This window comes from Malaya genurostris, chromosome 1 (genome assembly GCF_030247185.1).
Source record: "Malaya genurostris strain Urasoe2022 chromosome 1, Malgen_1.1, whole genome shotgun sequence".
NCBI lineage: Eukaryota > Metazoa > Arthropoda > Insecta > Diptera > Culicidae > Malaya > Malaya genurostris.
In genome coordinates, this window is record NC_080570.1 from 29,610,940 (window position 1) to 29,625,558 (window position 14,619).

Genomic DNA, 14,619 nt, shown 5'->3' on the forward strand with positions numbered 1-14,619 from the left:
GTGATAGTAATGTAAAACAAGTGTTCTGTTAACCGAAAGTAGAAAAATAGAAACTCTTGCAATTGCGACTTTTTACGACATCCTGGGCTTCCTTTTTTCCGCCGGATTTGCATACGGCCTCTAGGCTGGCTGTGTTCCGAAAAAGATAATAGGTAATATCAATCTCCCATTGAACCCCGGCCCCTTATCGCTTCACGAGTGAATCGTTTCAAAAGATTAACAGTTCTTTCGACGTGCTATTCGTGAGTTGGAGGAAAGATGGACAAAAATTCCTAGTAAAGTATCTTGAACCTATTACTTACCGAAAAAAGTAGCAGACACACCTGGTACAATTCGGTCGATCACGTTCCAGGAACAGGACTCTAATCGATGAATCGAATGGATTGAACAGAGCGTCATGGCATGTAGACTTTACACGTATTCCATATACGATTTCAGTGCGATGGGACAGGGTCTTGATCGGAAACGTTCGGACTAGTGTAGCATAGTCGAAAAATTGAATAAAAATCTGTTTTATTGTTATTTTATAGTAATTTTCAATTTTCGTTAAACATTTTTCTCTTTATACATGATCAATGGATTGCAGAAAACTGTATCTGTTCGCTGGCTACTCCCACCGATCGTTTATCTCAGGCTCAATATATCTAATACGGACGAAAAATAATAATACAAAACCGATACGCGGAAAAGATATTTTCTAACATATTCGTACTGCCAACAGTAGTACTGTTGTAGATCAAATAATTTCACTAGCTCAATTTTAGTGTTGTTTCTGTTGTTTTTCTTTTTCTTCTATACATTACTTAATGTTTGCAAGCAAACCTTTCTATTGTGGATTCCGTCGGCAGCTCTTAGAGTGCGAATCGAATTCAGTTGGGCTCAAATCCCTTACAACAGACACCCCCGGCTATCTGTTCCGTTAATTAATCTCCTTCCGCGCTTGCTGCATTTTGTGTAAGTTTGTTTGTTTTTTTTTTTGCTGTATTCGGAGCATATAAATATTAAATAAATCGGCTTTGAAAATAATACAAAACTAAATTATCTACTTATGTAATATCGTTTTCATTCATTCTTATAAAATCTCTACAATTAGTTTATTTTGTTGTCACCTTAGCCTGGGAAGATAAAGCAAGAAGTCTTTATAAACTTAAAGTTTTTTTGTGTTTGTGTGTGTGTTTGTATTACCGCTCTTGACAGCGGAGAAGAAAACCTAACCTTATGTTTCATGTCTTATTTTCACTCTTTAGTTTAGTTCGCTCGCATCAGACCCGAGAGCTTTTGGTTTTAAAATCTCTTGCTGCAAAGATTTAAAACGTTTCGTTTTATTACTGTTCATTCTCTTAAAAGCTAAAAATTCTTATATCCTAACTGTTCATATTAGTGTGTAGTTAATTGTAGTTTACTACTGCCCGCATTGATTTGTTTCATGTGGTAGAAGAATAAATTATTCGGTGTGTCTATCCTGTGGCTCGATTTTCGTGTGGGTAAACTCAGTTTTTTTTTAAATCCCGTCACTATTCCCGTTTATTTTTTTATTTTCTCACCTTAAACATATTCACTTCGAATTCTCGTTCATCGGTTTACAACTTAACAACATTTTTGTTGCTGCTGTTGTTGAGATATTTGGTTTTATGTACACGGTGCGATGTTTGAGACATTCTAGCTTCTTAAAATAGTATGCTTTTAACCTAGATTTACTATTTGCTAGTTATAATATTTACAGTTAGTGTATCCACAACAATTATTATTACAGCTGTCCATGTTGTCGTTTTCATTTCTTTTCTGGTTTCGTCACAGTTTTTTCGTTTTTTTACTTCTCAGGCAAAATGATATTTTTGTTTTGTCGTCATTATTAGGATTCTGATTTTAGTACTGTAGGTTTCTTTTGTCTCAATTGTGGATCTTGAATACCGAATACAAACTGATTTTAGACAGCCACTGGTGGTCAACAATCTGCACTTGCACAGTTCTCTTAGTTTACAGCCCGTTCAGATTTCAGTGACGTACGAAAGAACGACTCACATTTAGCTTTTTTTTTGTAATGTTACTATCTTGAATGCTTCCCTCGCCCGGCAGCAATTTTATTTGAGAAAAAAGGACACAGCATTCGGAGCGGTGCTTATTCAACCATCGACATTTCAAATCATAGATTAATTGTGTTGTAATACCTGTTTTAGTACTCAACTATACAAATTATATCTTATCACTCACACTTTGTTTGGAGGGTAAATAACTAACTATGGATTTAATTACCGGAAACTCAATTATGCGTGGGAGATGCGCATTGTTTTGTCAAAGTGAACTGATTCTTTGGTTAGAAACAATAAATCGTATGATTGACATGTAGCAATTGTAGTGTTTACCACCATTTTTTTCAGTAGGCATGTCTGCTTATAAAGGTTTGCGCAAGCTTCTACAAGCTAGGATCTCCGGCTCTGTGTTGGTCGACATGCAGTGGTAAATGTTCAAATTTAAAAGTAGCATTTACTTTACCAACACTGCATTTTAATCTGTGGACTATGTTTAGAGAGGGTACTGCAAACATCAGACTTTACTACGTTCTATTTTCATACGACCAAATGCTTCAATCTTTTAAAACAAACTATTTAAAGTCATTAGCAAAGGATAGTAAAGTGTAATCTATATATTTTGCACACTATTCCGAGAAAATAACTTAAAAAACAATAGCCTTTACAAAATTCAAAAAAAATTCTGCATTAAACACTTTCAGCATGAATCATCATAATATATTTTCTAAATGTACATAAAACCCTACACAATCTCTGTAAATCTTCATCTTTTTCGCAAAAAATGTGATTAAATGCAATTTTTGCTTGCGAATAAGCCACTCTCAAAGTGTATTCGCTATTTTATCGACTTTTTACAACGGGTAAAACTTCAACATTGATCCAGAACTCAATAAGTCGTGTGGCTGACACACAGATGGCGCTATAATTGTCAAATCCATATGACGTTCATGAAGTAGCAGCTTTCAAAAGACTATGTGACTATGTGACTACCATAAATATTCTACTAAACCCTCAGACCCTGTAAATTCTCGGGTAATTTTTCAAAAGGGCGTATAAACAAGTGACAGTTTCTCTTTAATCACTCTCTCTTGTGATGCGATTAAAAAGATTTTCTTTGATATCACTATTCTGTTTGAAAGTCGAAAGTTTCGGGTATTATTTCATGCAAAGAGTTGAGTGATAAACGTGGAAACCGCTTGGTAATTGATAGAAGAGAAAGTAAACAAAGAGAAACTGTCACTTGCTTATACGCCCTTTTGAAAAATTAACCGAGAATTAGAGATTTTATGTGTCAAATACTGAACCTTCGAACTGCACCAAATGTTGCTGCGTGTTTGATTTGTCTTGACATCGAATAGAAAAAACACTTATATTTAATTTCGTGTTCTAGCATCAGATTGATTTCTGAAAATGAACACTATGGTTAAGTAGTAAATTCTCTGTTTCACTGAAAATAAAGGCATTCAGCTCAAGTAATTTCAGGACGGATTCGCAAGCAACATACTTTTTGCGAGAATGGCGTCCTCAGGCGAGTCCGTATCGAAACTCGTACATACAAGTAGGTGAGAGATATGTCAAATTCATGTGCGCTGAAATAGCAGCACTGCGCACCTGTACAAATGCAAAGATATGCTCAATGAGATGCTGTGCGATTGCCGTAGTTGAACCGAAGACTGTTTTTTCTCTTTCGGTAGACAGGCTCTGCCGATAGGGTGTTTTAGGATTTATCGCAAAATTTTTAGTTTTCAGTCGCTGTAATCTCGAGATTTGTGTTGTTAGCAGAAGTAAGAAGCAGAATGGAGATTCGAATGTTATCATTTCGTCAATTGGACCCCAAGATACTTGATTTCTCTAACGCGATCAATAGTTTCACGATCAATTTCAACATTAGCGTGATGTTCGATGCTAATAAACGAAATAACTGGAAGAATGATTGAACTTTAGGGCCTTGTTGAAGAACGATAGTTCTCTAATCTTTTTCACAATAAATAAAAGTGATTTACTATAAGAAAGTGTATTTTCAAAACTGTCGTAGTTTTTAAGAAAGCAGTAGAGATTGTATGTATCAGCGACCTCTGAAAAAGTGAGCGATTGTTACTTTTAATACATGCAGAATAATAACTGCATTTCCATTCATAAGTTGGATACCAATAAAATATAATTATCTGCTCTCGTACGATTTTTGCAAAAACATTTAAAATTTCTGAAGAACGAATGAACAGTTCAGGAGAACTAGTTCTTTCGGTAGAACTAACAACTGCTGAACGGAAATAACCATATATTTAGTTTTCGCAACATTTAGGTTCAGTTGAAATAATTTGTCACTTGAGCATTTAGTGAAACAAATTCACTAGATTAATACTTCATCACAATTGAACTCTAATATATTTCACATTCATTTATAAGTTTATACGTGACGTAATATATAGTAGAACTCAAAGGTGATACAATATTATTCAAACTAGAATTGAAATTGAGATCTTTAGCTGTAATCAACAGAACAGTGACGTCAGCAAACAGCAACTCATATCACAATAACGTAATACTCGCTTCATATCATCAGAGATGTCTATCTCCTCTGTGTGACGAAGAGCAATCAAAATTTCTCCCCTCGCACTGACAACTTCAACGAGAGCTCTTCTCTTTCACATTTATACACCACTGTTGTGTAGAGTGTGCACGCATCATGCGTGCGTTTGTTTATTTCCTTTTACCTCTTCCACTGAATCGCACCAAAGTGCTAGAGCATTAGCTAATAAATTCTCTGAGGTGGATGCAGATACTTTCACAGAGGTGTACACGCCGGTGAGCACTCTGCTGTATGGTTTTCGTAGATGAAGGGTGGACACGCAAAATCAGCAAAATAAAACAATTTATCGTAAAATTTTCGGTTTTCCTTGCAAATTTTTCATAGCAAGGCCAGATCTACTCTCTATTAATTGAAGTTCACAGAAGTGTTCGCTCACCATCACACGCCAGTGGTCACTTGGGTGTATTTAGACAAGAGCGCGTGTGAGCGATTCATGCGAAGAGAATGTGTTTCACTCGCGCCAGCTGCTTTAACCACAAGCACACACTCAAATGCTGTCTATTCGACACTGAGAAGAAGTGCGCTTTCCTCTTTGTGCGGTGCTTCGTTTTTTGCATCCTCGGTGTGGCAAAAATCTGACTCTAGCGTGTATAACTCTGGTGAAATGCCATCTCTGCATATCATTAATGAACATAATGAAGAGAATAGGACCCAACAAACTTCTCGGTGGAATATTAAGTAAAATACCGAGGGAACTTGATACTACATCGCTTTTTATCGGTTGTATTGTTTCAACAGGATCTCCTACCATCTCAATACATTGATTGATCTGTTGAGCACTATTTACGAAATAACTGTTGAACTTTTCCGGTATGATTTGCTCTGTATGCCGTCTTCTATAGATCAACTTTTCCGTAACTCTTTGCTATTAACATCTAGTCTTCTTCAGGGCCCGTGAATAAAAATTTCGTGCTTTTGAATGTCGACTCCAGTGATTTTTATAGTTAGTTATAAATCACTGGATCTTGTACTGTTTATCTCTCTCCCGGTTTGATCGTGAGATGTCTTTTAAGCTCTTCGAGCTTGTGGAATACGGACTCGACAATACCACACGAATCATCAATGCGCATCCTTCAAATCTGAAGGGTTTCATGCTTGACAGCCAATTAAGTGACATTACGAACATCCACCCAACATTCGCCGCAGCAACCCGCATGAGCATGGCTGTTCGATGGCTGACTAAACGCTACCAGCGAACAAAACATGGCTGGCAGCCATTCTGGTGACCGACTGCCTCACCGCTGCCAGATATACACCACAAACGATACAACTGTATCCACCAGGATTTTTCCACATCGAAATTTTTGACATTTTCAGCGAAGGTGAATAGATGGAAACGCTCGGCTAACTAAGATACAGGCGACTATGTTTTGCCAAATTGGATTTGACAACCGTCACTGAATCAATTTTGGTAGCCGTTTGGTGGCCATGGCCGTTTGGTCGAGCGGGAATTCTTGACTACAAACAAGAGCAAGCAGCGACTGACATCGACCTCTTTCGATCATAAGCCGTTGAAAAGCTAAAACGTAGTTCCGGTTGACCTGACGAGCGGAGTGATTCCTTGCAGCCGATTGGCAATTTCTAAAGAGCTGTTCAAAACTACTTACTAATTCTTTTGCACACGTTCTCAATACGTCGGTGAAAATAGATGCACTGTGAACCAAATTTCCAGTCAACAGAAGTTCCATCCAAGCTTCTTGGCACAAGTCGAGGCATGGCTTGCTTGGAGTATTTTTTTTTGTCGTGAATACGACTTACTTTACTATGGGGTGCCTTTTCAAAATTAGCCATATGGATGAATGGGCAGAACTTAATCGTGAATATCTCGACTTGTATTAACGGTAGCAACATAATTCTTTCACCTTTTCATCGAAAATATGATCAGGAATTTAGGATAATATTTTGAACAGTGTGAGATAACCACAAACAACTCAAAATTAAGTTTTCTAAAACTTTGAAAACAACGCGGAAAACTCTTTACTTTTGCTTGGCTTTTTCGCGCAAGGACGACGATTTTGAGGTAGTCAGGCACATATCTTCAACTGACTGTGTTATAAAAGGGGAACCGTGGTCAAAAATCGATCATTTCTTCTTGTGCGTTGGACGGAAGCAGACGTCGTGGGACTAGCAGCTTCGGAGAGTGGCACCTTCTGCGTGGTTAAAAACCTTAAACGCTCAGATCGCAACTCTCATTTGGACTTCAGCCGTAAGGTGGAGCAGTCGTCAATGAAAGCAGATCTTTTGCGTGGTATAAAGCCTCAAACGCTTAGGTCGTGCTTTCATTTGGACTTCAGCCGTCAGGTGGAGCAGTCGTCAATGAAAGCAGACCTTTTGCGTGGTACCAAACTTCAAACGCTCAGGTCGAGCTCTCATTTGGACTTCAATCGTCAGGTGGAGCAGTCATCAATGAAAGCAGACCTTTTGCGTGTACAAAACCTCAAACGCTCAGGTCACAGAGCCAGTTGCCCTTCGAAGAAGATCGATTACATCATCCTGTTGGTGGTCGTTTGCATTGAAGCAAAATACAACGGGAAATGGACAACAATGTGGAACATTATGCAAAATCAGCCTTTCACAGTTCTAAATTCGCAACAGTGTTCAAAATCGTTTATATCCAATCAGTGTTTAATATCTTAGAAAATTATACAATCTGGCCCTTTACGCACGCCTTCATAAGAGGTTCTTTCCAATATTTTATCATAAAGACTATACTGGTTATTTTGTAATATTTGTGTGTCAGAATTTTTGATGAAACTAATCTGTGCTGTATCTTATCTTATTATTATTATTAGTATCGTAGGTTTTAGTTTTCTGAATGTTCCAAAGATCGGGAACGGGTGTATCGTTTCAAATTCTAGTAGTGTAAAAGGGCAAAACTTGCACAATTAACACAATCGATCAACTAATTGGTATTCGAAAGTATAAAGAAAGAGTGTCAGTTTTATTCGTATTCACGATATCCAGTTATGTCGCTGACATTACACACCTGTACTTGTTCAAACTAGATTATCAGTATTTTCCTCATTTCTAGGGTTGCACGTCACGCCGGACATTGCGAATGTCTCATGATCTGAAATCTTGCAATCGGGTTCTACATTTGAATAAACATAGTCAAAATGGGAACACACATGTCCTATCAATATTCTACTGCATCTCGAAAGTCTTGTAAAATCATTCACAGTTTGCTCGAAATCGAAGAATTCTGGTAACTGTTTCAATTGATTCGAATTTCGATCACTCAGCCAATCAATATTGAAACCTTTAGCAACAATATTAAGAAAGCATGATGCCAAAACTTGAATTGTTTCTTTTTACTCCCTAAAAAAATTGCGATAATTGGATTAAAACTCGAAATTTGTGAATGAACTTTTTGAGTGTAGATTTTAAATGGTATACTCTTTAGAAGTCGCATACCAAAACAAAAATTTGTGTTCTGGAGTAAATTTGAACCAAGAGTGTTATTATGAAAACAGTCATATTTTTTTAATTTGGTTACAATTAACCCTCTTAACGATGGTTCATTCATCTTATTTTTGAAAGCACCGCTGAGTGTAAAAAAATATGGTCGAAAAATAAATAACAATCCGAATCATAACTACTAATTCGTATGTTTTATTATTATTATTATTAGTATCGTAGGTTTTAGTTTTCTGAATGTTCCAAAGAAATGAAAATTTAAAAAAAAAATCTTTTTCATTAGTGTCTGGCATATTTCCGGATTCGACACTGCCGGGCGAGGTCCGTGCAGATGGCAACTCTACTTCCTTTGCTAAAAACTAGGGCAGGAAAACGGCAGAACACAAGGTATTAATAAAATCTTTTGTTTTATTATTCGCGAACACCGTTTCTAAAATACAACTCATTAACCTTCACCTTCACGGGTGAGCCGTAACATGGCGAATCGAAGCATCATTCGTACCAGCAAATCAAAAAAAGTTAGATTTTATTATTTGAGTATTTTTTCCGCTTAAACTATTTTTTGTTAAATAAGAAAACTCTTTACTTAAAAACTTTACTTACGAACGTCATTAGTGAAAATTTGTCGCTTCGATAAAATCGGTCAAAGGTAGTCTCCCCCCATCAAACGCTAGAACTGTAAGATCCACAATTGCTGAAACTAAAAATAAAAACCTATCTGCGTATTTTAGAACCGGCCTGCCGTGTACGACTCGAATAATTCCCTCACACCGCCGCTGTGGTTGCCGTTGCTTCGGACGGGGCCGATACTATCACCACCCCCCCGCCGTTCGTGGTTAGCGACGTCCCTCCGGCGGTGGTCGAAAGTTGTCAGGATTTGATGATAGTTTTGACCGGTGGATCGCCACCATTACCACCGCTGGCACTGTTACTACTGTTACTATTACTGCTACTGCTGCTGTTGCTGCTGCTGCTGCTGATGTTGCTACTGTTACTGCTGTTACTACCATCCTGTACCTGTACGGAACTGGGCTCCACCGTTCCCGACGACGGGTTGTGATTGTGGTTGTTAAGATGGTGAAGGTGATGCAGATGGACCGTCTGCTGATGGTGTATCACGTGATGGTTCAGGTGATGATTGTTCAGATGCAGATGATGATGACTGTTTGCGTTGTCGCCTGATTCTTCCATTGCCGAACCGATACAGTCGTTGATGTCATCGAGACGGTTGATCAGATGGTACCGTCGTTTGTTCGACGAAGGCGGTCGCTGCATCGACTGAGGACTGTCCGCCAGGAAAGATTGATCCAAAGGAAAATGAAGCGCGGCCTCCGTTTCATTACTCTGCAGGTTCAGTATGGAATCGATAGCGTTCTGAACCTGCCTGCTGATATCTTCCTCGAAGTTAAGCGTAGGATGCCCGCTAGCATCGAAGTTGATATGATTGAGCTGATGTTGCAGTTCGGTAGATGCCACTTGAGCAGATAACTGATGATGAAGATGGTGATGATGGTGATGATGATGATGCGACTGCTTGGAACTGCTGTCGTTCGGTCCATCCAACCCTAGAAGATCACGATCGAGATAGTTTAGTTTACCGCCGTGGTTATGGGAGTGACTAGGGTTACTAAGACCACCACCGGTACCGAGATCGCCAATCAGATTAGTATCATCGCAATTTTCGCCACCGAGAACCGGTGAGTGAAAACAATTTTTGGACGACTTGTGATCGGAAAGTGGGCCATGGTGTGCCGATGGTACCTCGCCCGTCATCATACCCACCGTCCCACACATGCTATTAAGGTTATTCAAGCTAAGACTGAGGTTAGTGTCAAGCATATCGAGATCGCCGGTCGCCGAAGCGAGCAAAATATCACCATTCCAAGAGGTGCGTTTTGAGTTAGTAGTGCTGCCGCTATTGCTAGTGTTAGTGCTAGATACGTGCCGATTACCACCACCACCATTATCGTTAATTATATGATCGTTACCTGAGGTGAGTGTATTGACGACGACACCTTGCTGTGTCTGCCTTTGACCCCGGATGCCCACCGAACTGTGATCGGTTGGCAGTGGTTGACCCTGATTCTGATCACATTCCAGCAACCAACGATGATCGTCGTCCTGTGACCGATTGTTCCCGGGCAGACACTGTCTTTTGCTCGAGTTTTCCCCATTATCCCAGTCACATTCCGCCGAGCTCCAGTGACGCTTCTGACTCAACTGCGCCTGTATCATCTCAAAGTTATTTGTTTTATGCAAAAAACTAGCATTATCCAGCGCACTTTCGCCACCCTGGAACAGTGCCTCCAGGCGTGTTTCAATCAAATCATCCTGTTTTTCCACCGGACCTTCGGGCGAGTTATCTTCGGAGCTCCTGTTATGCAGAGGAGTTCCCCCAAACAAAGCTTCCAGTCGATTTTCCACTGATTTATCCGATGGCACGCTGGACCCTCTGGCGCTTCCACCTACTCCGGAATCCTGCTGTTGAGCATTGAAAAAATCGGCCAAAGGAGAATCCACCTGACTGCGACTGACATCGCCGCCATCTTTGGCTTCACCACTGGACGGATTAAACAGGTCATCCAACTGCTTTTCGATGATCTCCTCTTCCGGACTTTTGACACTTTTGGGCACATTACCTCTGCGCTCGTCCGTCAGATAGTTCAGTTCTTTCTGAATGCACAGCCATTCGTCGTACTGTTCGGTGACCTTCGCATCGTCGCTCTTACTGCCACCGGGACACTGATTTTCGCCGACGTGATTGAAATAACTCAACGATGGCGGTTGTGCTGGATGAGCATGCGGCGCCACCGTCGGTTGTCCCTTCCCGTTATCACATTTCTTCATAATAAAACTAGGAGTAATTTCACTTTCTATATCGTCGAAACTATCGAGTTCTTTCTTGAAGTCATCCGACGAGGGTCCGGACGTTTTTGCCTTCAGCACTGTCATCGGACCCGGTTGACCGTGCAGAGAAAAGTGCACACTTTGATGCCGGTATGCCACCAGTTCGTCGGTCGCATTTGCTTCCGTTTTTATATGTTCCTCTTTGATGGCCGCTGAACCAACTGCCGGAAAACCCGCTGCCTGATCGACACACAAATCGAACGATATCTCTTCTTTCTTAATTTTGTTATCCTCGCCACTATGCGCCACCGGAACATGTGCCTGCTGTTGTTGTTGCTGTTGCTGCTGCTGCTGCTGCTGCTGCTGCTGATGGTGGTGGTGCCAGTACTCCGGTTGTTGAGTGTCCACACTTTGATGCATTTCATTTACCACCGGATTCAACAGTTCATTTATGTTAAGCTGCATCTGCAGGATTTCTTCCTTCACGTCCGAGATGAGCATTCGATCGACCATCATCAGCTCGGTGGTACGGACATGGCGCTGGGGAAAAGAAAAAAAAAGTGTTAGCAAAAATTCGGAAAATCGACTTTCGAGTTTGGTTCTTTCGGTGTAAGGTCATTTGGTAAAATGTAATACGGAGTGTATGAAGTCATTTGGTATACATTCCTATCGAACTGGGACAAAAAAAAGCCTTGGTATTACATTCCTGTAGTGGAATTTGACCTTCTGTTTCAACAGACTTTGCAGCCGCTTCAGAGTGTACAGAACTATTGCATGGCTAGTGCTACCAACTCTACTGACACTACGAATCCTTCCAGGTTGGGGCTCGAACATACGACAACTGGTTTGTAAGACCAGTGCCCTGTGCATTGAACCACCAACCCGGGACGAGGTAGCTCCAAATAAAACGACAACGAATAAAACGAACGAATCTACCATTGGACAATTACGGAATAGTATAGGAATTGCGGTAAACCTTATAACGAATCTCAAACATCGAAAAGCAACGGTGAAGTTCATGGGTTGTTTCATCATACAAAATAACAAAATATTTGCTGGAGGTCAAGACTGTATTCCAATTTAAACGGAACTTCTTCGTCATAAACGTTATGATCGAGATTTATTCAGTGTTCAATGCCATGTGAATACCCCATTATTTTTTACGATTTTACGTGTAAAATGTATGCCATTTTTTGTTTTTAGCACTGCACTGGTGTATGTGGGACACCGACTATACTCGCTCAAATTTGGGGTGAAATCAAAACATCCTTCTGTACAGGTTAGTGCCACCGTTGAAAACCAAAACGCTATTAGATTACAACATTGATCTGACAAAATAGACAGCGATGGATACCCAAAAAGTTAACAGAAACCAACACAAAACCAAAGATTGTGAAATGAAATATATTTCCTGTTTGCCTGTCCCTATAGAAAGGTGATAGAAAAAATCAACTGTCGAACGGAGCCTCGGAGAACCATTTTTTTTTTAACATTCGATTCAACATGATGAGATCGGAAAACGTCTGTGCACTTTCGAGATTTCTTACCGCTGAACTTTCTCAGAGATGGCTGAACCGCTTAGACCCGTTTGAATGTCACTATTCGACCACTGATCAAGTTCGAATACCAAATTGACCCTTCTGGTTTCAGAAATATAATCGTATAGATGACGTAACCGACAAAACGCGGTGTTTTTTTTGGCCGCCCAATTTACTCAGAGATGGCTGAACCGATTTTACACAAACCTAGATTCGTTTGAAAGTTTGAATATTAAATTGTGGATCAAGCTCGAAGAATAAATGGCCCGCTCTTCCGGTTTCGGAGATATATAGGTATAAGTGACGTAACCGACTAACCGCACATTTTTCATTGGCTGAATTTTTTCGAAAATGACGAATTTCGATAAACTCATTTAAAAACTAACAGTGTCCGTCGAATTTGGAAGGGTTATGTGACCTAACCGACAAATCCCTATGGTTTTCAATGCAACACAATTTCTAGGAGATAAAAGAACAGAATTTGAAAGGCTTAGACTCGTTTGAAAGTTACTATTAGGTTATTTGATAAGCACACAATACTAATGAATTTTACAAATTTTTTAATGAGACACTATCACCTTACTAGGCGGATTAGGAAGAGTTTTTTAATCCCGGGGCACTTAGCAAGAGAATAGAATGTAAATTAGATTGGTGGGGGAAACCCAAGTGACATTTCTAATTTTAAAGAATACTCGTATCAGAAATCTTGCATAGAACTGTAAATTCCAAATAAACCTACCGCTATACTGAAGCTTGCTTGGAACAAACGTTTGCTTATATTGTGGCGCTCCTGGTGGACGGATTTGGAAGTTCTTGGCGCCCACGTGTCGGGAATTTTGTCAGCTTCACGTATGATTTTTGACATTCCGCAAATCGACTGTACTTTGTAAACAATCAACATGGAAGCCGAAAGAAGAGAAAAAATTGTGCACAGTTATTTGAAAAATCCATTGTAGTCTGCATCTAGTCTAGCTAAACGGCTGAAATTGCCCAGAAATACCGTATGGCGCGTTATCAAACGGTATAAGGAAACATTGACGACGATTCCGAAGCCTCAAGCCAATCGTCGGAGTGGAACTGTCGACCGGAAACTGCGTGGTAAGATTTTGAAGACGATTAAGAGGAATCCTAATATGTCGGAACGTGATTTGGCCAGAAAATTCGGTGCTGCCCATAGTACCGTGAGGAGAACTCGACTTCGAGAAGGAATCAAGTCGTATCGAGCTAGCAAACAGCCAAATCGGACTATAAAACAGAATAGTGTGGTCAAAATTCGTGCTCGGAAACAGTTATATGACCAGGTGCTGACCAAGTTCGACGGGTGTCTTCTGATGGACGATGAAACCTATGTCAAGGCTGACTCCGGGCAAATCCCAAGTCAAAAATTTTACTTGGCAACCGCTCGGGGGGATTTGCAAAAACATTTATGATTTGGCAGGGCATTTGTAGCTGAGGCAAAAAAAACGAAAGTTTTCGTTACAAATAAGACAAAAAGAGTGTTTCAAAAAACGAATTTGGCCTTTTTTGTCGACCATCCCGTAATGTTTTGGCCAGATTTGGCAAGCTGTCATTACAGCAAAGTCGTTCAAGAATGGTATGCAGAGAAAGGGGTTCAGTTTGTTCCGAAAAACCTTAACCCACCCAACTGCCCCCAGTTCCGCCCTATTGAGAAATACTGGGCAATCATGAAAAAGGAGACTCAAGGCAAAGGGCAAGGTTGTCAAAGACATCAATCAGATGACGACCTGGTGGAATAAGATAGCTAAAACGATGTACGAAAAAGGTTTGCCCCGTCTAATGAGCCGTGTTACAGGAAAAATTCGAGAATTCCTTCGAAACCGTGACGAATAATTTTATCCGCATTTTTTCTTAAAAGTATGAAGAAAACGCTACATTTGTATAAAAAAAGATCTTGCATTCAATAATAAATAACTGAAATACAGGCAATTGTCTTTGTTCTAATTCTATCTGAAGCAAGCTTTACCTTGATATAAAAGTCACCCGGAACCACCACCATGTGGCGCTCTCAATCACCCGATTAGGTTGCCATATCTGTCGTTGATATTCTATCAAATTTTCAGCTTGATACCGGGACATTAGTAAAAGTTACGCGATTGTGCGTATACTCGATTTCGTATAAGTTTCAAAATGGAACTAAATTTGCAACAACGAGTTTGCAATAAAATTTGCGACGACA

At 39.9% G+C, this 14,619-nt stretch overlaps 1 protein-coding gene across 3 annotated transcripts in view; it reads right to left on the reverse strand.

The window, feature by feature from the left end:
• Positions 1 to 496: 496 nt before the first annotated feature.
• The window catches only part of LOC131435780 (nuclear receptor coactivator 6), a 126,189-nt gene continuing 112,066 nt past the window's right edge, over positions 497 to 14,619 (reverse strand). For 2 of the 3 annotated variants that reach the window (XM_058603976.1, XM_058603984.1), the window contains exon 8: positions 497 to 11,424. In XM_058603976.1, the coding sequence (XP_058459959.1) occupies positions 8,908 to 11,424 (2,517 nt within the window). In that variant the 3' untranslated portion in view covers positions 497 to 8,907. The remainder of the gene's footprint in view (positions 11,425 to 14,619) is intronic. The other variant, XM_058603992.1, reaches the window with a different exon arrangement.